Here is a 19850-nt window from a genome sequence, read left to right on the forward strand (position 1 = left end):
TTATCAGGACCAAGAGGCTTGGTGACTGTAGTCGGATCCATGGTAGGAACATATTGCAAATCTATTGTCCCGTCTTCAACCAGCGGTCATAGATAGTGACAATGAACATCCACATGCTTGGTTTGTTCATGGCAGATTGGATTTTGTGCTAACTTGATAACACCTTTGTTATCAACAAACAAAGTGTTCGGTCCTGTTGGTGACATCTGCATATCCCCAAGCATCCAATGATGCCAAACAACTTCACAACTTGCCTTGACTATCCCTTTGTATTCAACCTTTGTAGAGGAGAGAGAAACAACCTAGTGCTTCTTATTGGTCCATGCGACGATACTGGATCCCATATTGAACACATATCCAAAAGTTGACTTTTTATCGTCAACAAAGCTTGCCCAATCAGAATTTGTGAACCAAATGAGTGTAGGAGTAGAACTTCAAGAGTAAAGAAGTCCAAAATTTGTAGCACCCTTCACATAACGAAGCACATGCTTTGTTGCCATCCAATGATTCGCTTTAAGAGCTGTCATAAAACATGAGATGTAGTTGACTGCAAAGTTGATATCAAGCCTAGGAGTAGAGAGGTAGATGAGGTTGCCTACTAGTTCCCTGTATGTAGTATCATCAATGGGAGGAGAATCAGACTTGGCAGATAACTTAAGACCTTTCTCCATGGGTGTAGATGCAGGCTTGCAATCTTGCATATGGAATTTGTCTAACAGAGCCCTGACATATTTGGACTGAGAGATGAATATACTAGAAGACTTTTGCCAAACCTCAACACCTAAGCAATAGTGCATGAGCCCAAGGTCAGTCATGTCAAAAATCAAGAACACGACAAACATGCATGAATGGTCCTTGTTGCTCATCAAAAACTACCCCACGAATGTACAAGAGACGAGATGTCTGAGTGTCGATCATGCAATAGGCTTTTTGAATACTATATCCAACAAGCATGAGTTTTTGACTCTTGGCATCCAACTTGGTGCAAGAATGCATCAGGGATCCAAACAAAAGCAAGGGAGCCAAAAACTTTTAGGTGATTGATTTTGGGCTTGCGACTTGACTAGGGCTCTTTCAGAGTCTTACCTTTGACCACCATTGTGGGTGACTGGTTCAAAAGATAAATTGCAGTGTTAAATGATTCTGCCCAAAACTTTTTTGGAACATGTTTGTGTTAAAACATGGATAGAGCCATCTCGATGATTGTTCTGTTCCAAAGTTCAACTACACTGTTCCGTTGTGGTGTGTCGGGTGTGGTTTATTGGCATTTGATGCCATGAGTATCCAAGAAGCTAGAGAATTCATTAGAACAAAGTTCCCCCAGTGTCTGACCTAAGAGTAATAATAGATTTCCCAGACTCTTTTTCAACTAAAGGTTTAAACTTCTGAAAGACATGAAATGCATCTTGTTAGTGAAATAGGATTTGAACTTGTAATAGCACTTGTGGAATTTTATGTGTTTTCCAAGTTACTATATGAATGAATATATAAGAGAAATAAAGAGGCATGTCTCTTAAAGAGACATGTCTCTTTAACATATTAACTTACATTAGTTATAGTTATAACACAAGTAATATACCCTCAACATAATATAATGATTATATAATAAGATATATATATATATATATATATATATATATATCACTCTTAATATAAGTTAATTATTCCATATATAATATTTGTCATATATTATATATCTCATATATATAATATAATTTATCCGACAGAATTATAACATTAACACATCTGATTTCTTTTTAAGAAAATATACCCAATTTTTTCTACTTAAATCATCAAAGAACAATAGAAAATACCTAGACCCAAGAATAGGAGTTGCCATAGGGTTGCAGATATCAGCATGAACAAGCTGAAGTACCTGAGAAGCTCGCCATGAATCACCATTGGTGAAAGGTGTGCGATGTTGCTTTCCATCTTGGTATGCATCACAAACTCCAAGCTGCCGAGTTTGAATCTCTGGCAAACCGAGGACAAGCTCTTCCCAAACAAGGTAAGAGAGATAATGCACATTTAAGTGCCCATATCGTCGATGCCAAAGTGTGCTAACAGAAGACCGCTGAGTAGCCATAGCTAAGTTCCGAGAATCACCAGAATTAGTAAGTTAGAAAAGACCATGATCCTTAAGATACACTGCAACAATAGAGTGAGTCGCCCTCCATAGTTTAAAAATTCGATATCGACAATATCTCGGCCAGCCCAAATTTTTTAAAAAACTCGAAATCGGCAAAAAAATCCACAATAAATCGACACTTTTATCAAACATTTGAAAATATACAATTTCTAGAATATTCTTAAAAATAAATACATATACACCAAATTTGTAGAACATTTAATAATTTGAGATATCCAAGTTGAGTTAAATCGTAATTCATTGCAACTAAAACTTAGCGATAGAATCATAAATCTCAAAAAATTAAAATCTATTAATATATATTATAAATCTTAAAATCTATTAAAATGTATTATAAATATTAAATATATTAGTTAGAAGTTAAAAAACAAAACAAAACAACAGTATTAATTAAATACTATAGTAAATTTAAAATAGTAAATTTGAATTACAGAAAATTACTAAATTAATAAATAGTATTATAGTAAAAATGAAATAGTAATTGTTAAATCATATATATAAATAATAATATAATATTATAGGAAATTTAACAATTAAAATATATCTTTAATTTTTAATAATTTATCAAACCATAATATTTTACTTTTACTTTTACAAAATAATTTTAGTGCCGTTGAATGGCCACTCGAGACTCTAGACAATGTCGTTGAGTCATCGAATGCAAGGGGCTCAAGTGATTCACCGAAGCGATGAGATCCGTTCGCCCCTTGGAGGTAGGCAAAGCAATGCCACGCTAAGTCAAATGCAGGTTTCGAATGTAGAGTGCAGACAAATGGGAGTCAACTAGGTTGCGATGAAGACGAATGAGAGTCAGAATGTCTTTTCAACGATATCTTTGAGCGAGTTTTTGTATTCACGGCGATATATTCTTAAATATCTACTGCGATTTTTTCCCATATTTCGTTGCCGGTTTTTGGTGCGATTTAATTGCCTGGGTTTTTGCTTGGCGAAATATCGCGAGAATGGCGATATCTCACCGAATTTTTAAACTATGGCCCTAGCAATAATGGTACCACTGATGGGAACTAAAGGTGATCCAATTGGGGAGAATGTCGCAACAATTGATTGATTGAAAGTAGGTTTAGTTCCATTCATGGAATGTAGTACACATCGAGAAAATTAATATTCCTCCCAACAAACTGAATTTGAATGTTGCCTTTGCCGACAATAGTGTACTCTTCTCCACCACCAAAAATAACCGAATTTGAGTAAGGTTGGTAGCTAGTGAATCAATCTCGGCAGTGGGTGAAATGATGAGAGGCACCTGAATCTATGTACCAGGCAGATGACTTCACATGATTTGCAGGTCTTTTAGCCATGAAGGCTAAAAGGTAGATTCTATCCGCTTTACTGTGCTCTACATTGTTCGCTTTGGGTTGCGAACTTGATTGCGTAGATTGGGCAGCTAAGTGTTTTCGACATTCAACCTTCATGTGACCAAACTTGTTGTAGTAGTTGCATTTAATGTTCTTCTTGCAGGAGCCTTTTGAATATGGAGCAAAGGATTTTTGCCGAGACTCGCCTTTATCCTTATGAAAGGATAACAACAAAGGCTTTCTTTGAGGAGGTGGAGCTAGAATTGCTATTGAACTATTGTTTCCATTGATCTTGCTGAAGTAGGAGTGTGTAGGGATCTGTGAATTTCACATTAACACCAGAAGAAGTGATGTTGAGAGTCTCGATAAAATGCTCATAGGACTTGGGTAAACTCCAGAGAGTGATGACCACAATGTCCTCTTCCTCCATCTTGTGACCCATGGCAAGCAACTGATCACGAATTTCCTAAATCCTATTCAGGTGAGCTTGGAGCGATGTTTGCTCATTTATGATAATAGAAAACAGAGCGTTCTTCAAAAAGAAAGCTTTACTTTTTTCAGAAGTCTCATGAAGATTTTTGAGATGTGCTTATATCACGACAGCTGTGTTGCTGGATGGAATCTGAGAGAGCTGATTATCAGCTAGGGATAATTTGAGAAGCATCACCGCCTCCCGATTTTTCAGATCCCATGTATCCTGATCAGTACTAGAGGTAGTCGGACGTTGTGCATGACCCTGAACAATCTGATCAGTATTTTGATATTCAAAAATTGCTATTATCTGCCGCTTCGAAGTGCCATAGTTCCAACCATTGAATTTTGAATTGTACTTGAGCAAAATATTAGTCAAAGGTGCCATAGCACTTGTTTCAATGAAAAAGCATGAAAATCTATCAAGTCACGTAGTTCGAGGCAAAAATGAAAGACCTTGAAAATTTGAAGTACTCCGAAGAGAGCTTGAAAAACTCAAAAAGAATATGTTGTCAATTTCTAGATCCACTGGCTTGAAAATTGAGGCACAAAAATCAAGGCACCTAGAAAAAACAAACAACAATCCAATTGAGATCTCGAAAAACCCACCAAGAATTTGTAAAATATTTTTTCATCTGGTATAGGAAATTAGGTTTTTCAAAAAAAAAATCCTGCTGCAAAAAAATCACAAAAAAATGACAAAAATGTGTAGAAAAAACAGACGACAGTTGCAGAAAAATGGTCATAAGGCGCAGATATCACATAAATAATTTTGAAAAATATTGCCCTGATAATTTCGAACAAGAAATTATAATATTTTAAAAAAAATTTCCAAGAATTGGTTGTGATACCACATTACAAAATAATTGGTAAAATACTTGATATTAATAGAGACCGAGAGGTCAATATATACAAAAGAATAAAACAATTCGTAAAGAATAGAAACATTCTATTCTAGCTAAAAGAAAGCTAAAGAAAGCTAAAAAAGAACGACAAACCAACTAATATTAGAAACATTCTAATATTTACAATAGATTACAATATAGATAACCATTAATTAGTAATAGAAGCTTATCTATTATCGTAATAGGTAAATTCATTCTTCTTTTAATTTTGATTTTTATAAGTAGAAATTTCTTCCAACATAATTATGCATGACTTTTGGTTAACATTTATGTTGATGAAAGCCAAAGAAATGAAATTGAGAGGAATTGGCATGTCTATCTTTGGAAGAGATGTTGGCATTAGATGACAATGATTACAATATTTAATAATATTCTATTTTATTATTAATATCTGAATACACCCTCCCCAAAATGACCAAATAGGAATGATCTAGAGGTTTAGTTACTACATTATAAGATGTGTAGAAATGTGAAGAAATGTCTACATGGGTAACCTTATAGACAATAGGAATTGGTGTAAGATATGCAAAAATAACATAGCGAACACACTCTGATGTGGTTATTAATTGGCTTGCCTAGCTTTTGAGGTGATGGGTTTTGATTGGATGAAGTCATCATTTGGGCTCAACTTAAACATAGAAGAGTCTTCAAGGCATAACAAGTTAATGGTGCAGAGAGAGAGTCAAATTGGAGATAAACCCCGTATGGGTTGAATCTCAAACAGAATGGAGGCACCTTCAATTGAGTTTCTTGGAAACAAATGGAAAAGAACTTCTTGAATGTTGACAAATTGGGAATAGAAACAATGTAATCTTCTTTGTGATTGTGAGTTCAAGGAAGAGAACCGTGCTTTGTACTTTTGTGAAAGGCGAGCTTCCATCCATAGTTGGAAAATTCGGACTCGACAACAACTTGCCAAGCCCACTAAAAGTTTATTTGGGAAAAAATCGGCCATTTAAAAAAAAAACTCCGGGAAACTCGGGAACCTAAATAATCCGCTAAAATTTAATTTAAAATACATTTTTTGCAAATTCAATGAGAAGATGCATCTAATGAGTTAATTAAAGAGAACACAAAAGAAACAAGCAGAGTTTATATATATATAAATGCATAGTGTGCACAAAATCGCATTCTCATGTGGAATGCTGATGGCGGGAAGCATAATAGTAAATAGTTTGTGTCAAACTAGAAGTAAATACATCATTACAATGACATCTTCCTCTTCCCAGCTCTACTAGCATACTGTAATTCTCTATTTTACATAATATATAGGCTTTCTGCCTTTTGTTTTTAACAACAAAAATAAATAAAAAATAATTTTTTTTAAAAAAATAAAAGAGTGTTTTTGAAAAACTTGGTGATTTTTTCTCTAGTCGAGTCGCGACTAAATCCTGGAAAAACTTGCCAGTCCCAAAAACTCGGCAATTAGTAGAAACTCGCCGATTTTCTAGCGACTATGCCAACTATGCTTCCATCATCCACTCAGAACCCTTCTCCACCGTATCCTGGGCCTCCAAGAGTAACTTCGCAACTGTTTTTTCACCTTTTGTTTTGTCTTGGACTCACTATCAGGTTTTAATATTTTCTCTCTGTTTAGGTGGTTGGAAGAACGCCTGTCAAGACCATATCATTAGTTGCTACATCTAGATCCTTAAAATCTCCAATGAGCAATTTGCCACTTCTGGACTCAACTTTTTAGATCGGTAACATGTATAGGGAAGACTTTTATAATCAATAAATTGCAACCGTACTCCTTGAGAGGACAGAGTCTTGATGGAGTGGAGAATCAGCTTTGAAATATCCATCATGGCAATATGAAGAGTAGTTTTTTCCCCCAGTTTGTAATATCCCCAATCAGTGATACTAAAAAAGCTACACTAATTTCAAATTTGTATCTATCTTTTGAATGTATGCATTTTTTGTGGCTTTTCTGATTGATAGGGAGGCAGGAAAATAAATGCTGAAAGTAATCACTGGATGGCATGAGAAAACTGTAGATATATAGGTAACCATTAAATATTGTCAAACTCCAACTAAACAAAGTCAGATATTAATTTCAATCTAAATCAGTTATTAATGGAAGTAATAATTGAATGAAGCATTCATCTGTTATTAATGAAACTAATAATTGAATAGAGCATTCAGATCTGATAACATTATAGCAGAAGACTAGCAAAAATGAACTGTCCAGCATAGATGTATATAGCTGACAATGTGAGATAGGAGACTGGAAACACCTTTGTTGTGAGCTATCACAGCCAGATCAGGACTGATAAATTGCTGAAACGACCTGCAAAATTGGCTCCAAAGTTGACTATCAGAGTAGGCCCTAGAATGATCAACAGTCAGGTGTATGGCTGGGGTTGGCAGCTGATTATTAATGAATCCTGCAAGGAAAGACAGTGAACCCACCCTGCAAACAGCAGTGACATTTAAGATTGAATTAGTTACCCAATAGTAAGTTATATAATCCTCAAATCAGGCAATTGGCAAAAGACTATTGCTCCTATTGAAACTCAGACCAGAGCCTGCAATAAGTGCAGTGACTATTGAAGAATGAAAACAGACCTTGTAACATAGGTGATTGGCCCCTTTTCCGTCAGTGCTAGACTTTGGGACATTGGCAGCACCTACAAGATCAATCAACCCTGCAAATAAATGCTGAATAGCCCCACACCAGCAGTGAAATCACACCAAATGCAAGAATTTGAATCATACAATGAATTGATTGCAAATAATAAATGTTTCCAGCTGCATCATTGAGTACAGATGTGATCAGTAGAATGGAATTGCACCAAATGGATATGAAGATTTTTGTTCCTAAATCCTCTAAGATGCCATGAGGGTTTTCATCATCTGGAAAATCGCTACCAAGGGGTTTCGTCCTTTGGAAATTGCAACCATGATGTTTTGTCCTTTTTGTGCTAATTTTTTTGCTTTTCCTTTTCAGGCATTTACAAACTAAGCCCTTTAGAATTGTATTCTCCTTTAAAAATAAATAAATGAAAAAATATTAATTAATAAATGATTACATAGGCAACAAGTTTCTAATTTAGACAGACCCATAAAGCAACGCAGATTTCCCAAATCAAGGAATGATTGGGCCCCAATATGTAACCAAAATCTTCAATCTTTAGAGAGGGACATAATATACTTACTTCTAGAGGAAAACCCCTATAAGAGAGACAGAGGAAGAAATAACTTGGGCATAATAATCATCCCACTTGAGTGGCCTTCATCAGAGGAGAGAAGGACATCATTCTGAGTGTGATATGATTTAGATAAGTTCAGACCATCTTGAGTGGAAAATTGAATTGAAATCTCTTTTCAATCAATCAACAAAGGAGAGAGACTGATTAAAGAAGTGATTAATCAACGGTAAGGAGGAGAGAGGTGATTTTCTGGTTGCAGAAAAGCGTGAAACAACGGAATGAGTTTTAATAGTTCTTTCATTCCTTGTATACCACATCCATCAATGGTGGCTTCCCAATCTGCAATTTTGAAGCTGCAGCTGCAGCCTTTTCTGATAAGGGAGAGGATTTGGCAAACTTTTTCACAAGAGGAGATTTCTTTAGTTGATGCTGGGCCTTTCTAGCAGGCTGGGATTTGGATTATTTCCCATGAGTAGTATTGTATGCCGTCCCTTATGAGCCACCACCTCTATCAAGCACCAAACGCATTTTTCCTCAACATCACCTTGGTTGTTGCCAATGCCAAACTCTAAACAAATGGATTACTCTGCAATCTGCCCTTGTTTGTCTGTGCTACCAGCGTGCACTCGCTCACCTTCCATGGTTCTTGTTTTGTACTTGCATTTCTCTTTTGTCCCTTTCTTGGAGGTTGTAATGTCAACATCAAAATTACGATATTAATATTATTGTCAATAATTATGTAATTGCATTCTTTTAACATTAATTTTTCAAAACTACGAGTTAATAATATTTAATCATATATAATTATATGTATTTTTAATATTCCAAAGTGAAAAAAACTTTTTTCCTTCAAAGTAAACCAATTATGTTTAGAATTTCAGATTTTTTCAGTGGTATATGGGCTTCATTCTCTGATTTTTTAATCTCACTTTACCAAACAGTGCAAATTGAGGAAGTAACTATTTTTTTGCCATGTCTGGATAGGTGGATAACATTTATTTTGATTCAAACTTTGTCATTCAGACCCAAAATTTTCCAAAGTACATTCTTGCAAGCCCTTGCTTTCAATTAAACAATGGTGAAAGAAACTTGGAAAATTTGCAGCAGAAAAACTTCAAACTGCAAAGAAATGTGCTGGAATCATGTCTCTGAGGGGAAAATTATCAAGAAGATTTTTGCAAGTCATTTGCATGCTTTCTACGTTAAAAGAAGGGTTTCACACTTCACTTGTCTACACTAAATTGAAAAACACAAAAATACTGAGAGGGGGAGGGGGTGAATAGTATTTTAAACAAAATTTAAAGCCACACAGAACAGATTCATAAGAAAAGAACCGAGATAAAGATACACAGATTTATCACATGGAAACCCTTTTGGCAAAAACCATGGCTTACTAATCAATCAACAATGGGCCACAGCCCACTACAACAGACATTCGAATTTTCAGGATTCAGGCTCAGGCTCCAACCTGATTATGAGCTCCAACTCAACTCAGCAAGAGAGAGTAGGCATCAACCTTTACAGGCAACTCAAAGGGTTCTGTGGATACCACAATGGCTTTGAACAGACATAACTTTCACATGAGAAAATAGTTAGATTAAAACAGAAGGAACAGCTTTGGTATCTCAATATCCTCAGAACAATTTACTGATCATTCTGAGAGCTCTTATCCCATCACCAACGAGATGACCCATAGTGATTGGAGACGCACTCCTCTCATACTGAAAACTTCACAATTGCTATCTCTTTCTTCACCTTAAACTGTCTGCAAGAAACTTCACATTTATTGTCTTTTTCATCACTCTAAATCTGGTCTGCAAGAACTTTTACCATTGCTGTCTTTTTCTTCTGCAGAAAACTATTACAGGATCTATATGTTCTCCTGCACTATGTCTCTCACATCTATGATGTTAACAGAAATATACATGAAAAATAACCTTACTTACACTTCTGTCTTTCACACTTTTTAACTTGAAGAATGTAACATCAATTTGTCTTCAACTGCTGTCAGATAATGCCGTGATAATATTTCACCAGAAAGACTACTTAGCAAGCATTCAAACTGAAAATATATTACCTTTAAAGAAGGGACTCTGCAGCTCATTGTAAAAATTGGCTACAGGTAACACATTCATTCATTCTGACACAAAAACTTCATACGCACATAGACACTGAAAAATTCCGCCTTTTAGTATCTTCAAAAGATACACCTGAACACCAGTACCAAAAACCCACTCAGTCCCTCAGAGCACAAATACGTCCAAAGTCATAGTCATGACACCACTACCGAACCTTGGCTGTTGCTGTTTCTAAAAAGACACTAAGTCGAGAACATCTCTTCAACAGCCAATCAGATATCACCTTGAGTATGAGTTCTGAAGGAATAGAACACGTGTATCAAAACCATCCAGGTTGTGACCTGTTGAGAAGTCACGCATACCAGTTACAAAGAATAATTAATTAATTAACAGTGGCGATGTATTTTTTGAAAACAATCTAAGCACCGTCTCTGATACACTGCACCTATGAAACATAATTTCATCAACATTTATAACTCCAGTCTTCAACTTCTGACACTTGTAAGTTCAATGCCTGTGAGTTACATACAAAAACAGCACTTCCGACACTGAAAGAAATGACAGCATTTGATACCAAATATGCACAATAAGAATGGCAAGTCGTCATAGTAACCTTGATTCCTTCTGAATACTAAGAGCAACCAGAAATGACAGCAATACCAACCAAAAAGTGATTACCTAGTGCCATGCCAAGGAGTAGTGTAAATTTTGATGTTGGTGAATTATTTCTCTTATTTTGGTGATACGCTGGCATATACAGTGTTTACCAACAGATTTTTGGCAACTCTATTGGGGACTCAGAAACAAAGATCAGTGCCTAACATTCGGTTCCTCAGTTTTTACATTATCTCTATGTGCATGAGATTGGGGACTCTCTGAAATGACTATGCCAAATAGAAAGATCGCACAAAAGATGAAACCTAACCCTACAATTCTGGAGATCATCCAGATGAGTGTTAAAGTGCTGCAAGGTTTCTTGGAGCACGACAAAGAAAGCATCTCTAATGCCATAAAGACCAGCCTCAACATTGAAGATGGTCACGTATCTACCTTGCTATAGAGAAGTTTGTTTTGCAGATTTCACAAGCTGAAAAATCTGGAAGAATAAGAAAGAAGGGTGCAATAGCTTGAACAAGAACTGGAGGTCGATGATGAAGAACCTAGTAGAGGACAACAATTTTCAAACTAGTATGCAACCTGAATATGAAGTTTTTCATTTCATATCTTAGGTCGACAGTTCTTTTTGCCTGAAAGAATGTGATAGTCCTATTCTAGAATATTTTAGTTTTCAAGATGAAGCTGTTCCATGCTCTTCTAACAAGCTTTTGACAAGGGTGAAACAAAATCACGCTCTATGAAAAAGTCCCCGAATTCTGAAAATCCACTTGGAGAAGGAGATTGTGGAGCAAATAAGGAGCAAGACAATGATGACTCAGCGAAAGTAATGCAGTCTTGAAGATCATTGGACAGCCTGGAGAACACTTCTTGCGAAGGCGAGACTACAAAGAAACTCTCCTTTTCCGCTCGGCAAGAAATGGTGCAGCTTTGTCAAGATCAAGCTTTGACAAGAAAGAATGGCCTTAGTGGAAAGGAAAAATCTGAAATCTATGCAGCACTTGATGAGATTGTTGAAATATCGCAGTCCCAGAGATCATTGGCCTATTCGGGTGCTGATTCTTCGCATAAGGTAGAGATCATTAACAGATTCTTATCAGCAATCAAGCAATGAAGATCTCGGAGATAAAGATTCAGGTATTAATCTGTCTGATGCATTTATCTTGGGTAGAGTGTCTTCAAATTTAGTGGCAGCAGAGCACAATGAAGATATTCCTGTGAGTGCTGACCCTATGCTGGATGAAGCCTATTCTTGCTTTCAAGATGTTTCAAGTACTAAGAATTCTTTCAAAAATTGGGGTCTCCTGAATGCTGATCGTGTGAAAGGCGTGACCTTTTTAAGGATGTCTGAGCCTAATCTTTTTTAGCCACCTTTTGGAAATGGTCTTGAGAATTTCATGCTGAAAGCTCAAGAAAAATTTGAGGTCTATGATGAATTGTGGCTCTTCGGGCATGACGTTTGGTTTATAAGATTCTTGCACACATTCACTTTGGTTTGCATCAGTGAGGAATTTATCACATGCAAGTTATATCAGTTTATCTCATTCGGATGCAGCTCACTGTTCAGGAAGGGATCATATTTCTCTTAGCCTGTAAATGAGTTTGTGTAAGCACTTTTTTTTCTAGCTCCTCCTGGTGAGGTCTTCTCACCTGTACATACTTGTATATAAGTTTCTGTCTTGCAAGTTTTGTTGTGCCGTGTCTAGTTTGTTGTTTTGGCTTTCTGGCGCTGTTTAGTTTAGTTGTTTTGGTGTGTTGCCCTGGTCTCCCTCTTGTTTGTGAAGTAACTTTCGGTTCTCCGCGTCACCTTGACTTCATTTCCAAATGGCTAGACACTGGTCTTATACCATAGATTGCTGGATTCTCTATGTCCCTTACGGTCCATATCCCCAGTCTGAGCCAGTTGTTGGCATGCCTTGGCACCCAACATTTAAACTTTGAAAAAATGAGCTCCATAGATATATTCCCCCAATTTTTCTTATCCTTTATGATGATTTGTGCTAATAATGTTTCTATGGAGTTATGCTTTATAAAGTGACAATGTTGCTGGAAGTTATCAACTTGAACCTCGAACTGTGCCGTGAAGTTTTAGGTTCAAAGTGTACGGGTTCGGAAGTACAAATCCAAATTCAGATTCAAGATTCAAGGCTTGAAGCTCTGAAGTACAGATTTGTTGATTCCGAGGTGTAGGTTCGCAATGATCCAAACAAATGCAAAAAGTTCCTAGAGTTCATTCAGATTCCATACTTCTAACTTTAAGTTCAAAAGCACAAACCTTCCAGTTCAAACATGCGAAGTTATAATGATCCAGCCAGGATTGGAGTTTTATTCTAAGCCCGAAGTGCAGACTATATGATTATGGTTACGTGCTCCAAGTTCAAAAGGATTTTGTTTTTTCAAAGTTCAAAGTTCAAAGTCAAGCTCACAGGCCAGAGCTCAAGTCTGAAGGCATGGTTCACCAGCTAAGAAGCACAAGTCCAAATTCAGTGGTTCAATCAAAAGATGCAGTGGGCGTGCACAACTCGAATTCTACATAACCATACAACTCATTAACTCAAAATGGAATTGTAGCACAATCTTAGTCTGCACAGATCTCTTTCTGATTCAAATTGGAAAGCGCTTGACATACATGGTACGAGGAATCAAGCTTTGCTTTGTGCCAAACAGGGTCCATGAGATGCTCAAGAATCTAAAGCATATGTAGAGAGATCAACTCTAAACCCGATATGCATCTTTAAGGAAAATCAGAAGCACCCCAATGACTATTAAACTAAAATGATGGTTAATAAGTTGCTTGAACTATCCCATGATAGAAGGCATGGGTTTGATGAAGATGATTAGAAATGCAGATGTCGGGTTCTAACAGACTTGACAACAGAGCATATCATTCCCGAGTTCAACTTGTAATGATTGGCTATCAAGTGGAAGATTCTGCATTGTTTCAAAGCTCGTATTAGGAAAAGGCTTGTCCCACTTTCATGTGTCAAATGCCTAGTCATGGATCGACAAAGGATACATTCCTGTTTGAGAATTTAGGGTCACTATTAAAGAGTTTGGTTGAATAATGCTGAACTGTAGATGAAATCCGATTGGGAGTCTCTCTGCAAATGCCCAGGAAGGGGCTTTGAGATCACAATATGCCTGATAAGATGCGTTATCATATGAACCCCATTTTAATGGAATTGATAAAAAGGATAGGAGATATATTGTTCATGAAAATCTGCCTGCACTTCAATAAGGAGCCATCTCAAATCACGCTATCATTCCATGTCAAGAGTTGAGCTCATGGAATTATCCTAAAAGGAGCACCCATATTTGGGAAATTGGTCACAAAGACCCCTTAGTGATGATAGCCCAAAAACCAAGGTTGCCCAATCAGTCGCGATGAAATGCAAAGGTGGATTGCAACTTGTTTGGTAACATGCTTAGAGATTGCATGTTGAAATAGTTTAGAGCATAATCGCAAATGTGGAGCACCCAATATTATACCCATGTTCGAGTTTTTATAAAGTATCTTGGTGGGCACATGCAAATTACTTGAGCCGATACTGTGGGGCACAACACCAAGGAGACCTCCTGAATTTATGATTCTAGAGGAGTAATCCTTTCTCTTAAACTTAGGGGTTTCGAGCACCCAAGGCTTAGTCAGATTTTAAGAGAAAAGGAATATGGGTTTCGTATCATAGCACTATTGGAGGGCATATCTTTCCCATTCGAAAGCATCCAAGAAAACATATAGACGCATGCAAATTATTTGATAAAATGCCTGAGCCTAGTAAGTGTTCGAAGAGGATTTTCCAACCATGCTCGCTTGTTACTACCATTCAATTTGCTAACATGTCAAAATCTTATATTTGGATGTCGCACAAAGAGATGAAGGTGTCCAGTTTTGGTATACCCCGGAAATGCATTGATGCAAGGGGATTATGATATACCTAGCTTTTTGTCAACACCCCCTTCAAGCAGGAATAAAGTTGTGTGTCTCTGGCTTATGAAGAATTGTGAGACTTATGAATTCTCTGTGAGTTGAATAGTCTATCACATGTGACCAAAGGTGGTCTAATTGTTTCACTAAATGCACAACCATGGTGGACTTGCGAAACCTGTGGAAATAAGCATTGAGATAAACTGCAAGGATTGGCATGGTTATGGATCATGATTCAATACAGATGACAGTGATTAATAACAACATTTATCATTCGAGACCCCAAGTTTCCAAATTATTTTCATTGCATGTTGACACTTAAAAAGAGCAAATTGAGAAATGCAGGCAATGGTTCTTGTGATATAAAAACACCTGTCAGTTAACTGTATTCCTATACATTAAGGATTATCATTCTTGATGTTTGGTAAAAAATTAGGAGACCAAAAAGTTTCTAACAATTCTTTGAGAATTAGTTATTGGATCCTGCGAATCCTATCAGACATAAAATATGAGATTAAGTACTTCCAAGATTCAGTTACAGAACTGAGTATGGAGTCCGTAAACCTATTTATTCTAAAATTTTGGAGAGGGCACGGGCTCTTCTTCTCTCCATGGGTCCTGTGGCTACAGGAGGAGGAGATAGTTTCTGAGATGTAAATGGTAATAGGGAATAGAGGGGGAGTTAATATATTTTCATTTTCTGAATAGCTTGATGGAATTGCAGGAACAGATTAATCTTGTGGTTTTCTTGTTGTGTTCAAAACAAAGACAAATATATATATACTAGACCTTGTGATCTGAATATATATTTCTCCAATTGAAATTGATCATGTGGTTGTTTATTTTATATTTTGAACATGATCTTGTGTTTTCATATCAAGTAAATCAACCTATCGGTTTGTGCATTCACTTTCTAACAAGTTGAGGTGTTTAAATCCCTTTGATTTCTCTGCAATAGGGAGGATTTAGTGAATGATCTTGTGGTCATTTTGATAGTTTTCCCTCTGATCATCCAGGTCTGAAAACACATTTATTTCACAGTGGTGAATGAATGCCAGCAAGTCTTCGTGTCTTCAGGTTAAAGGCATAATCAGTATCTAATTCTTTCAGTATCTAAGGCTGTACCTCTCAATTCAGAGGAAAGTTATCAATCTCATCATAGCCTTTCCAACTGTTGGTGAGGTTTGTTCTTCATTTTGTGCGATTTGAGTCTGTTCTTTCAATCACTTTTTGAAGGACAAATCTGTTTACCAACATACAGAATGTTGGTAAACAGCTCAAGCAGCTCAAGCACCACAAATGAATTCTCTCAGGTTTACACAATCTTGATCACCGGCCTTGTGACATAAATGATGAAAACGTGCAAGTCTCTGCCTTTGGTTTCCTTGCATGGAAAACTTGATTATGATTTACCTGCTTTGAAACTGTCAGATTGTGCTTCTATTTGAAAATAGATTTGTATAGACCATGTACAATATTCTCTCTATTAATTGTACATTCACATTGTGCTGACAATTGAGATGCTTTGTTTGACTCTTTATATACAGTAAATGTTATTTAGAAGCTTTTCCTCATAGTTTACATGGGGAAATAAAAAAATGTGCTTTTGGTTTTGACAGGAACCGCCAACATAGAAAATTTAGTTAATATTTACTCACTATAGGATTGATTGTAGTAAGGGCTAATATAGTTGTATCTTGTCTGGGAATTGATTAAGGCAGCTTTTGGTGGAGCTGTTAATTTGTGAATGCTTGTTGTAGTTACAGAAACTAAGAAGCTTTTGTGCTATTTTTTCGTTTAGTGGTGAAAGCATGGAGAATGCACTGCGGGCATGTTGCAAAGGAATTAAAATTGGAAAAATTCTCATTCATAGAGATGGAGATAATGGCAAACAGGTTAGTAAATTTTTGGTACTCATGGAAATTACTCTAATTGTATTATAACTACTGTCTATTTGTTATTTAGTACATATATCATAATTCACATTCCATTTTTTGCAATGTTGTGTAGCTGATATATGAAAAGCTGCCAAAAGACATTTCAAATCGTCATGTGTTGCTCTTGGATCCAATTCTTGCAACAGGTATGAAATTCTTTTAGAAAAGAAAATGCCTTATCAATTGCTTTATGTGGAATGTGTCATCTTAATATGCTGGCTGAAAGATATAAAATAATTGTTTGTACTTTCTAGTGCTCTGTATTTTATGTTCGACTCAGTCCAGTACTAGCAAAGTGTCTGGAATCTGTATTTTTGTAAAATTATCCCTTTATATTAGCAGTACTTTGTTTTCCTTATGGAATGATTCAATCCATTGGGGTTCAAGCTACTTGAAGTAAAGATTTGTCTATGTTTAACACATTTTATAATAATTAGTGAGAATGCTGTTTCATGCGAAACCCCTTCGTCATGAAAATCGGCAATAAATAGAATTTGTAATAAATTGTTGTTCAGCATGCATCATTTTAGCTCGCATATTTGCAATACATTATATCCAGTATCTAATTGTAGTGGGAAAGCCTGAAAGTTTCTACAGGTAGACAATTTGTATTTTTCTAGGCTCACAATATTGGAAAAGTATGCATTGCATCTGCTAGAAATTGACTGTTTGTCAAATCTAATTTTCTCAGGTCATTGATTTAATAATTTGCAGGAAATTCAGCTGTGCAAGCTATTCTTTTGCTGCTGGAGAAAGGAGTACAAGAATCAAATATTATTTTTCTTAATCTTATATCTGTAAGATAATCCCCTTTTGCCTTTAACATTGAAAATCTAAACAAAAGGGGCAGCCTCAGCTCTCCATTTGCATCTCCTATGCTGTATTTACAATTCTCTTACAAACTTAATTTCCAGTCTACTGATTGCTCAGATTGAGATGCATGGAATTTGTAGTAGAAATAAATCTTGATGAATTTTGTTTTGTGCTTTAGTTTGTCTGCTGGTCTTAAAAGCATGTTCTCACACAAATAACATGATGGGTTGCAAATGATTGTGCGGACCATGTGTAGATAAGCTTTGCTAACATGTGTGACATGGGTGTGCCAAGATGTACCGCATGATAAACTCTGCTTGCCTTTGGTCTTGACATAATCTATGGACCATAGTGTTGAAGTAGTGTGTTAATGAAGTATACTGCAAAAGGACAAACAAGTCTGCAGATTACTTTATCTTTACAAAGTAACATGTTCAACACATGGTTTAGCTAATTTTGAGTTATCAGGGTGGGAAATTATTATATTGGGATTTGTAGCCAACTATTGCACGCTCCTATTTTCTCTACATATATTTTATATCAGTTAGCTGAGATCACCATTGACTAAATTGCTGTCTATATCAAGAGCTAAATCTGCATATTGCAGATTCTTTTTCTATTCTGATGTGTTCTTATATGATCTGATGATTGCTGTATGAAAGCTCTTTTGATTTAGCATTTTTTGCAAACATTTTAAAATGTAGAAGACTCTAAAATTTGGAACTAAAATGGTGATACATAATGCAGGCTCCTGAAGGAATACAAATGGTCTGCAAAAAGTTTCCAAGGCTTAAAATTGTGACATCAGAAATTGACATGGCATTGAATGAAGAGTTTCGAGTTGTTCCAGGAATGGGAGAATTTGGAGATCGTTACTTTTGTACAGAGGATGATATTCAAACTACTTGCTATGATGGACCCTATGCAAATGGTACCCATACAGTATAAATGACTAGTCAAAATTTCTATACCGAACTGTTTATACAAGACTGCTGTAATGGTCCGTTGTTATCTGGAGTTAATACATTCACCTCTCAGTTGGTTTGAGATTTGACTACCAGCCTGGCTACAAAGTGTCTCATTCTGTAAAGTGAGCTAATCCCTTCTTGATCATTGTTCCTTGTTTGCATTTTCTACCTAGAGAGTCCATCTGGCTCCAGTCATTTGTTAATAATGGAGGGATGCAATTTCTTCCCCTCAAAGCTGAGGATGTGTGATCTTATTTTCATCATTGTTTCATCCAATGAAAGCAGAGTTTACATTTTTTATTCTCTCCGAGAAATTCAGTCAGAATTGAAACTAATGCAATTTTGATATTTATATTAATTATTCTTAGGAATCAAAATTACATTCTGCAATTAAAATTACATGCACGTGGAAAAGTTTATTACAATAAATTGTGAAGACTTAGTAGGTAATTAGATATCCATGTTTGTCGACCTCTTGCAATCTAGATTCAAGCTTGATGTCCTTGTTTTTGGCATTTGGACAGATAACAAACATGCATTGTAAAGTTGGCGTTTGTCATAAAAATTCTTTTCCTCATAAGGTCACATTTGGAATAAATGCACTAACATGGACCAATTGATTCACATGGCTGGTTATATTTCATCAATAATGAAAGCATGCAAGAAATATTTTGATGTTCGTGACACCAAGCACACTTTATGGGATCCTGATGATAACAATTACCAGTTACCAGTTCTGACAAAAAAATGAATTATGTGATCAAATTAGAGCTTTAAATTACTTTATGAAATCATTAACAAGAAAATAGAGGATGCAAAAGATTTTAACATTTTCCCATAACACATGAGAAAATGCTCAGCATTATAAGAGAGCTAACAATTGTTTTTGTTTGTAAAAACAGAGTGCAAACAAAGCACAATTATCACTTATCCTATTGTTCTCAATATGCAGAATACATATTGTACAACCCCAACACACCCTCTTCACTAACAAATGTTATCAATTTTCTCCATCCATGTCATGGCTTCGAAGTAGACAAAGCCATTCCATGGAATACTATGACTTGCATCTTGTAAACACATTATATTATGTCATAAATTGTTGCAAGTAGCAAACTTACATCCATTACAACCACATATAGTGCCGAGAGCCAAGAAGCCAAATCACAATGCTAACTGCACTAGCTTATAGAAAGCTTCTACAAACTTCTCCAAAGAGTTTGATTTAACACCTCATCAAAATGCCAATGAAATTGAGAAATTCCACAACTCAAGAAGGCTGCCACAAACTTCTATGGTGTTCAGATCACTCAAAAACTCTGCACGCATTCTAAACTACTAGATCTCTCTTGCATAACAAAATGCCAAAAATTGGAGAAACCCTACATCTATTCAATACATGGGTAATCTATAAATGCAACTACACTTTGGTAATACTTTGACTCTCATCCTTAAATCACCTAGATCTTGAACGCCCTGTCCAACAATCTCTCTCCATTGGTTTGACAACAAAGGAAGAAC

At 36.1% G+C, this 19850-nt stretch overlaps 1 protein-coding gene across 3 annotated transcripts in view; it reads left to right on the forward strand.

Moving 5' to 3' along the window:
- LOC149580545 (uridine kinase-like protein 3) overlaps nucleotides 1–18706 on the forward strand; it is a 124979-nt gene extending 106273 nt beyond the window's left edge. For all 3 annotated transcript variants that reach the window (XM_089791796.1, XM_089791811.1, XM_089791804.1), the window contains exons 12-15: nucleotides 16413–16506; nucleotides 16622–16694; nucleotides 17263–17345; nucleotides 18109–18706. In XM_089791796.1, the coding sequence (XP_089647922.1) occupies nucleotides 16413–16506; nucleotides 16622–16694; nucleotides 17263–17345; nucleotides 18109–18309 (451 nt within the window). In that variant the 3' untranslated portion in view covers nucleotides 18310–18706. The remainder of the gene's footprint in view (nucleotides 1–16412; nucleotides 16507–16621; nucleotides 16695–17262; nucleotides 17346–18108) is intronic.
- The last annotated feature ends 1144 nt before the right edge of the window (nucleotides 18707–19850 follow it).

Source organism: Cupressus sempervirens, chromosome 1, assembly GCF_028749045.1.
Source record: "Cupressus sempervirens isolate cs-2001-9-10 chromosome 1, ASM2874904v1, whole genome shotgun sequence".
NCBI lineage: Eukaryota > Viridiplantae > Streptophyta > Pinopsida > Cupressales > Cupressaceae > Cupressus > Cupressus sempervirens.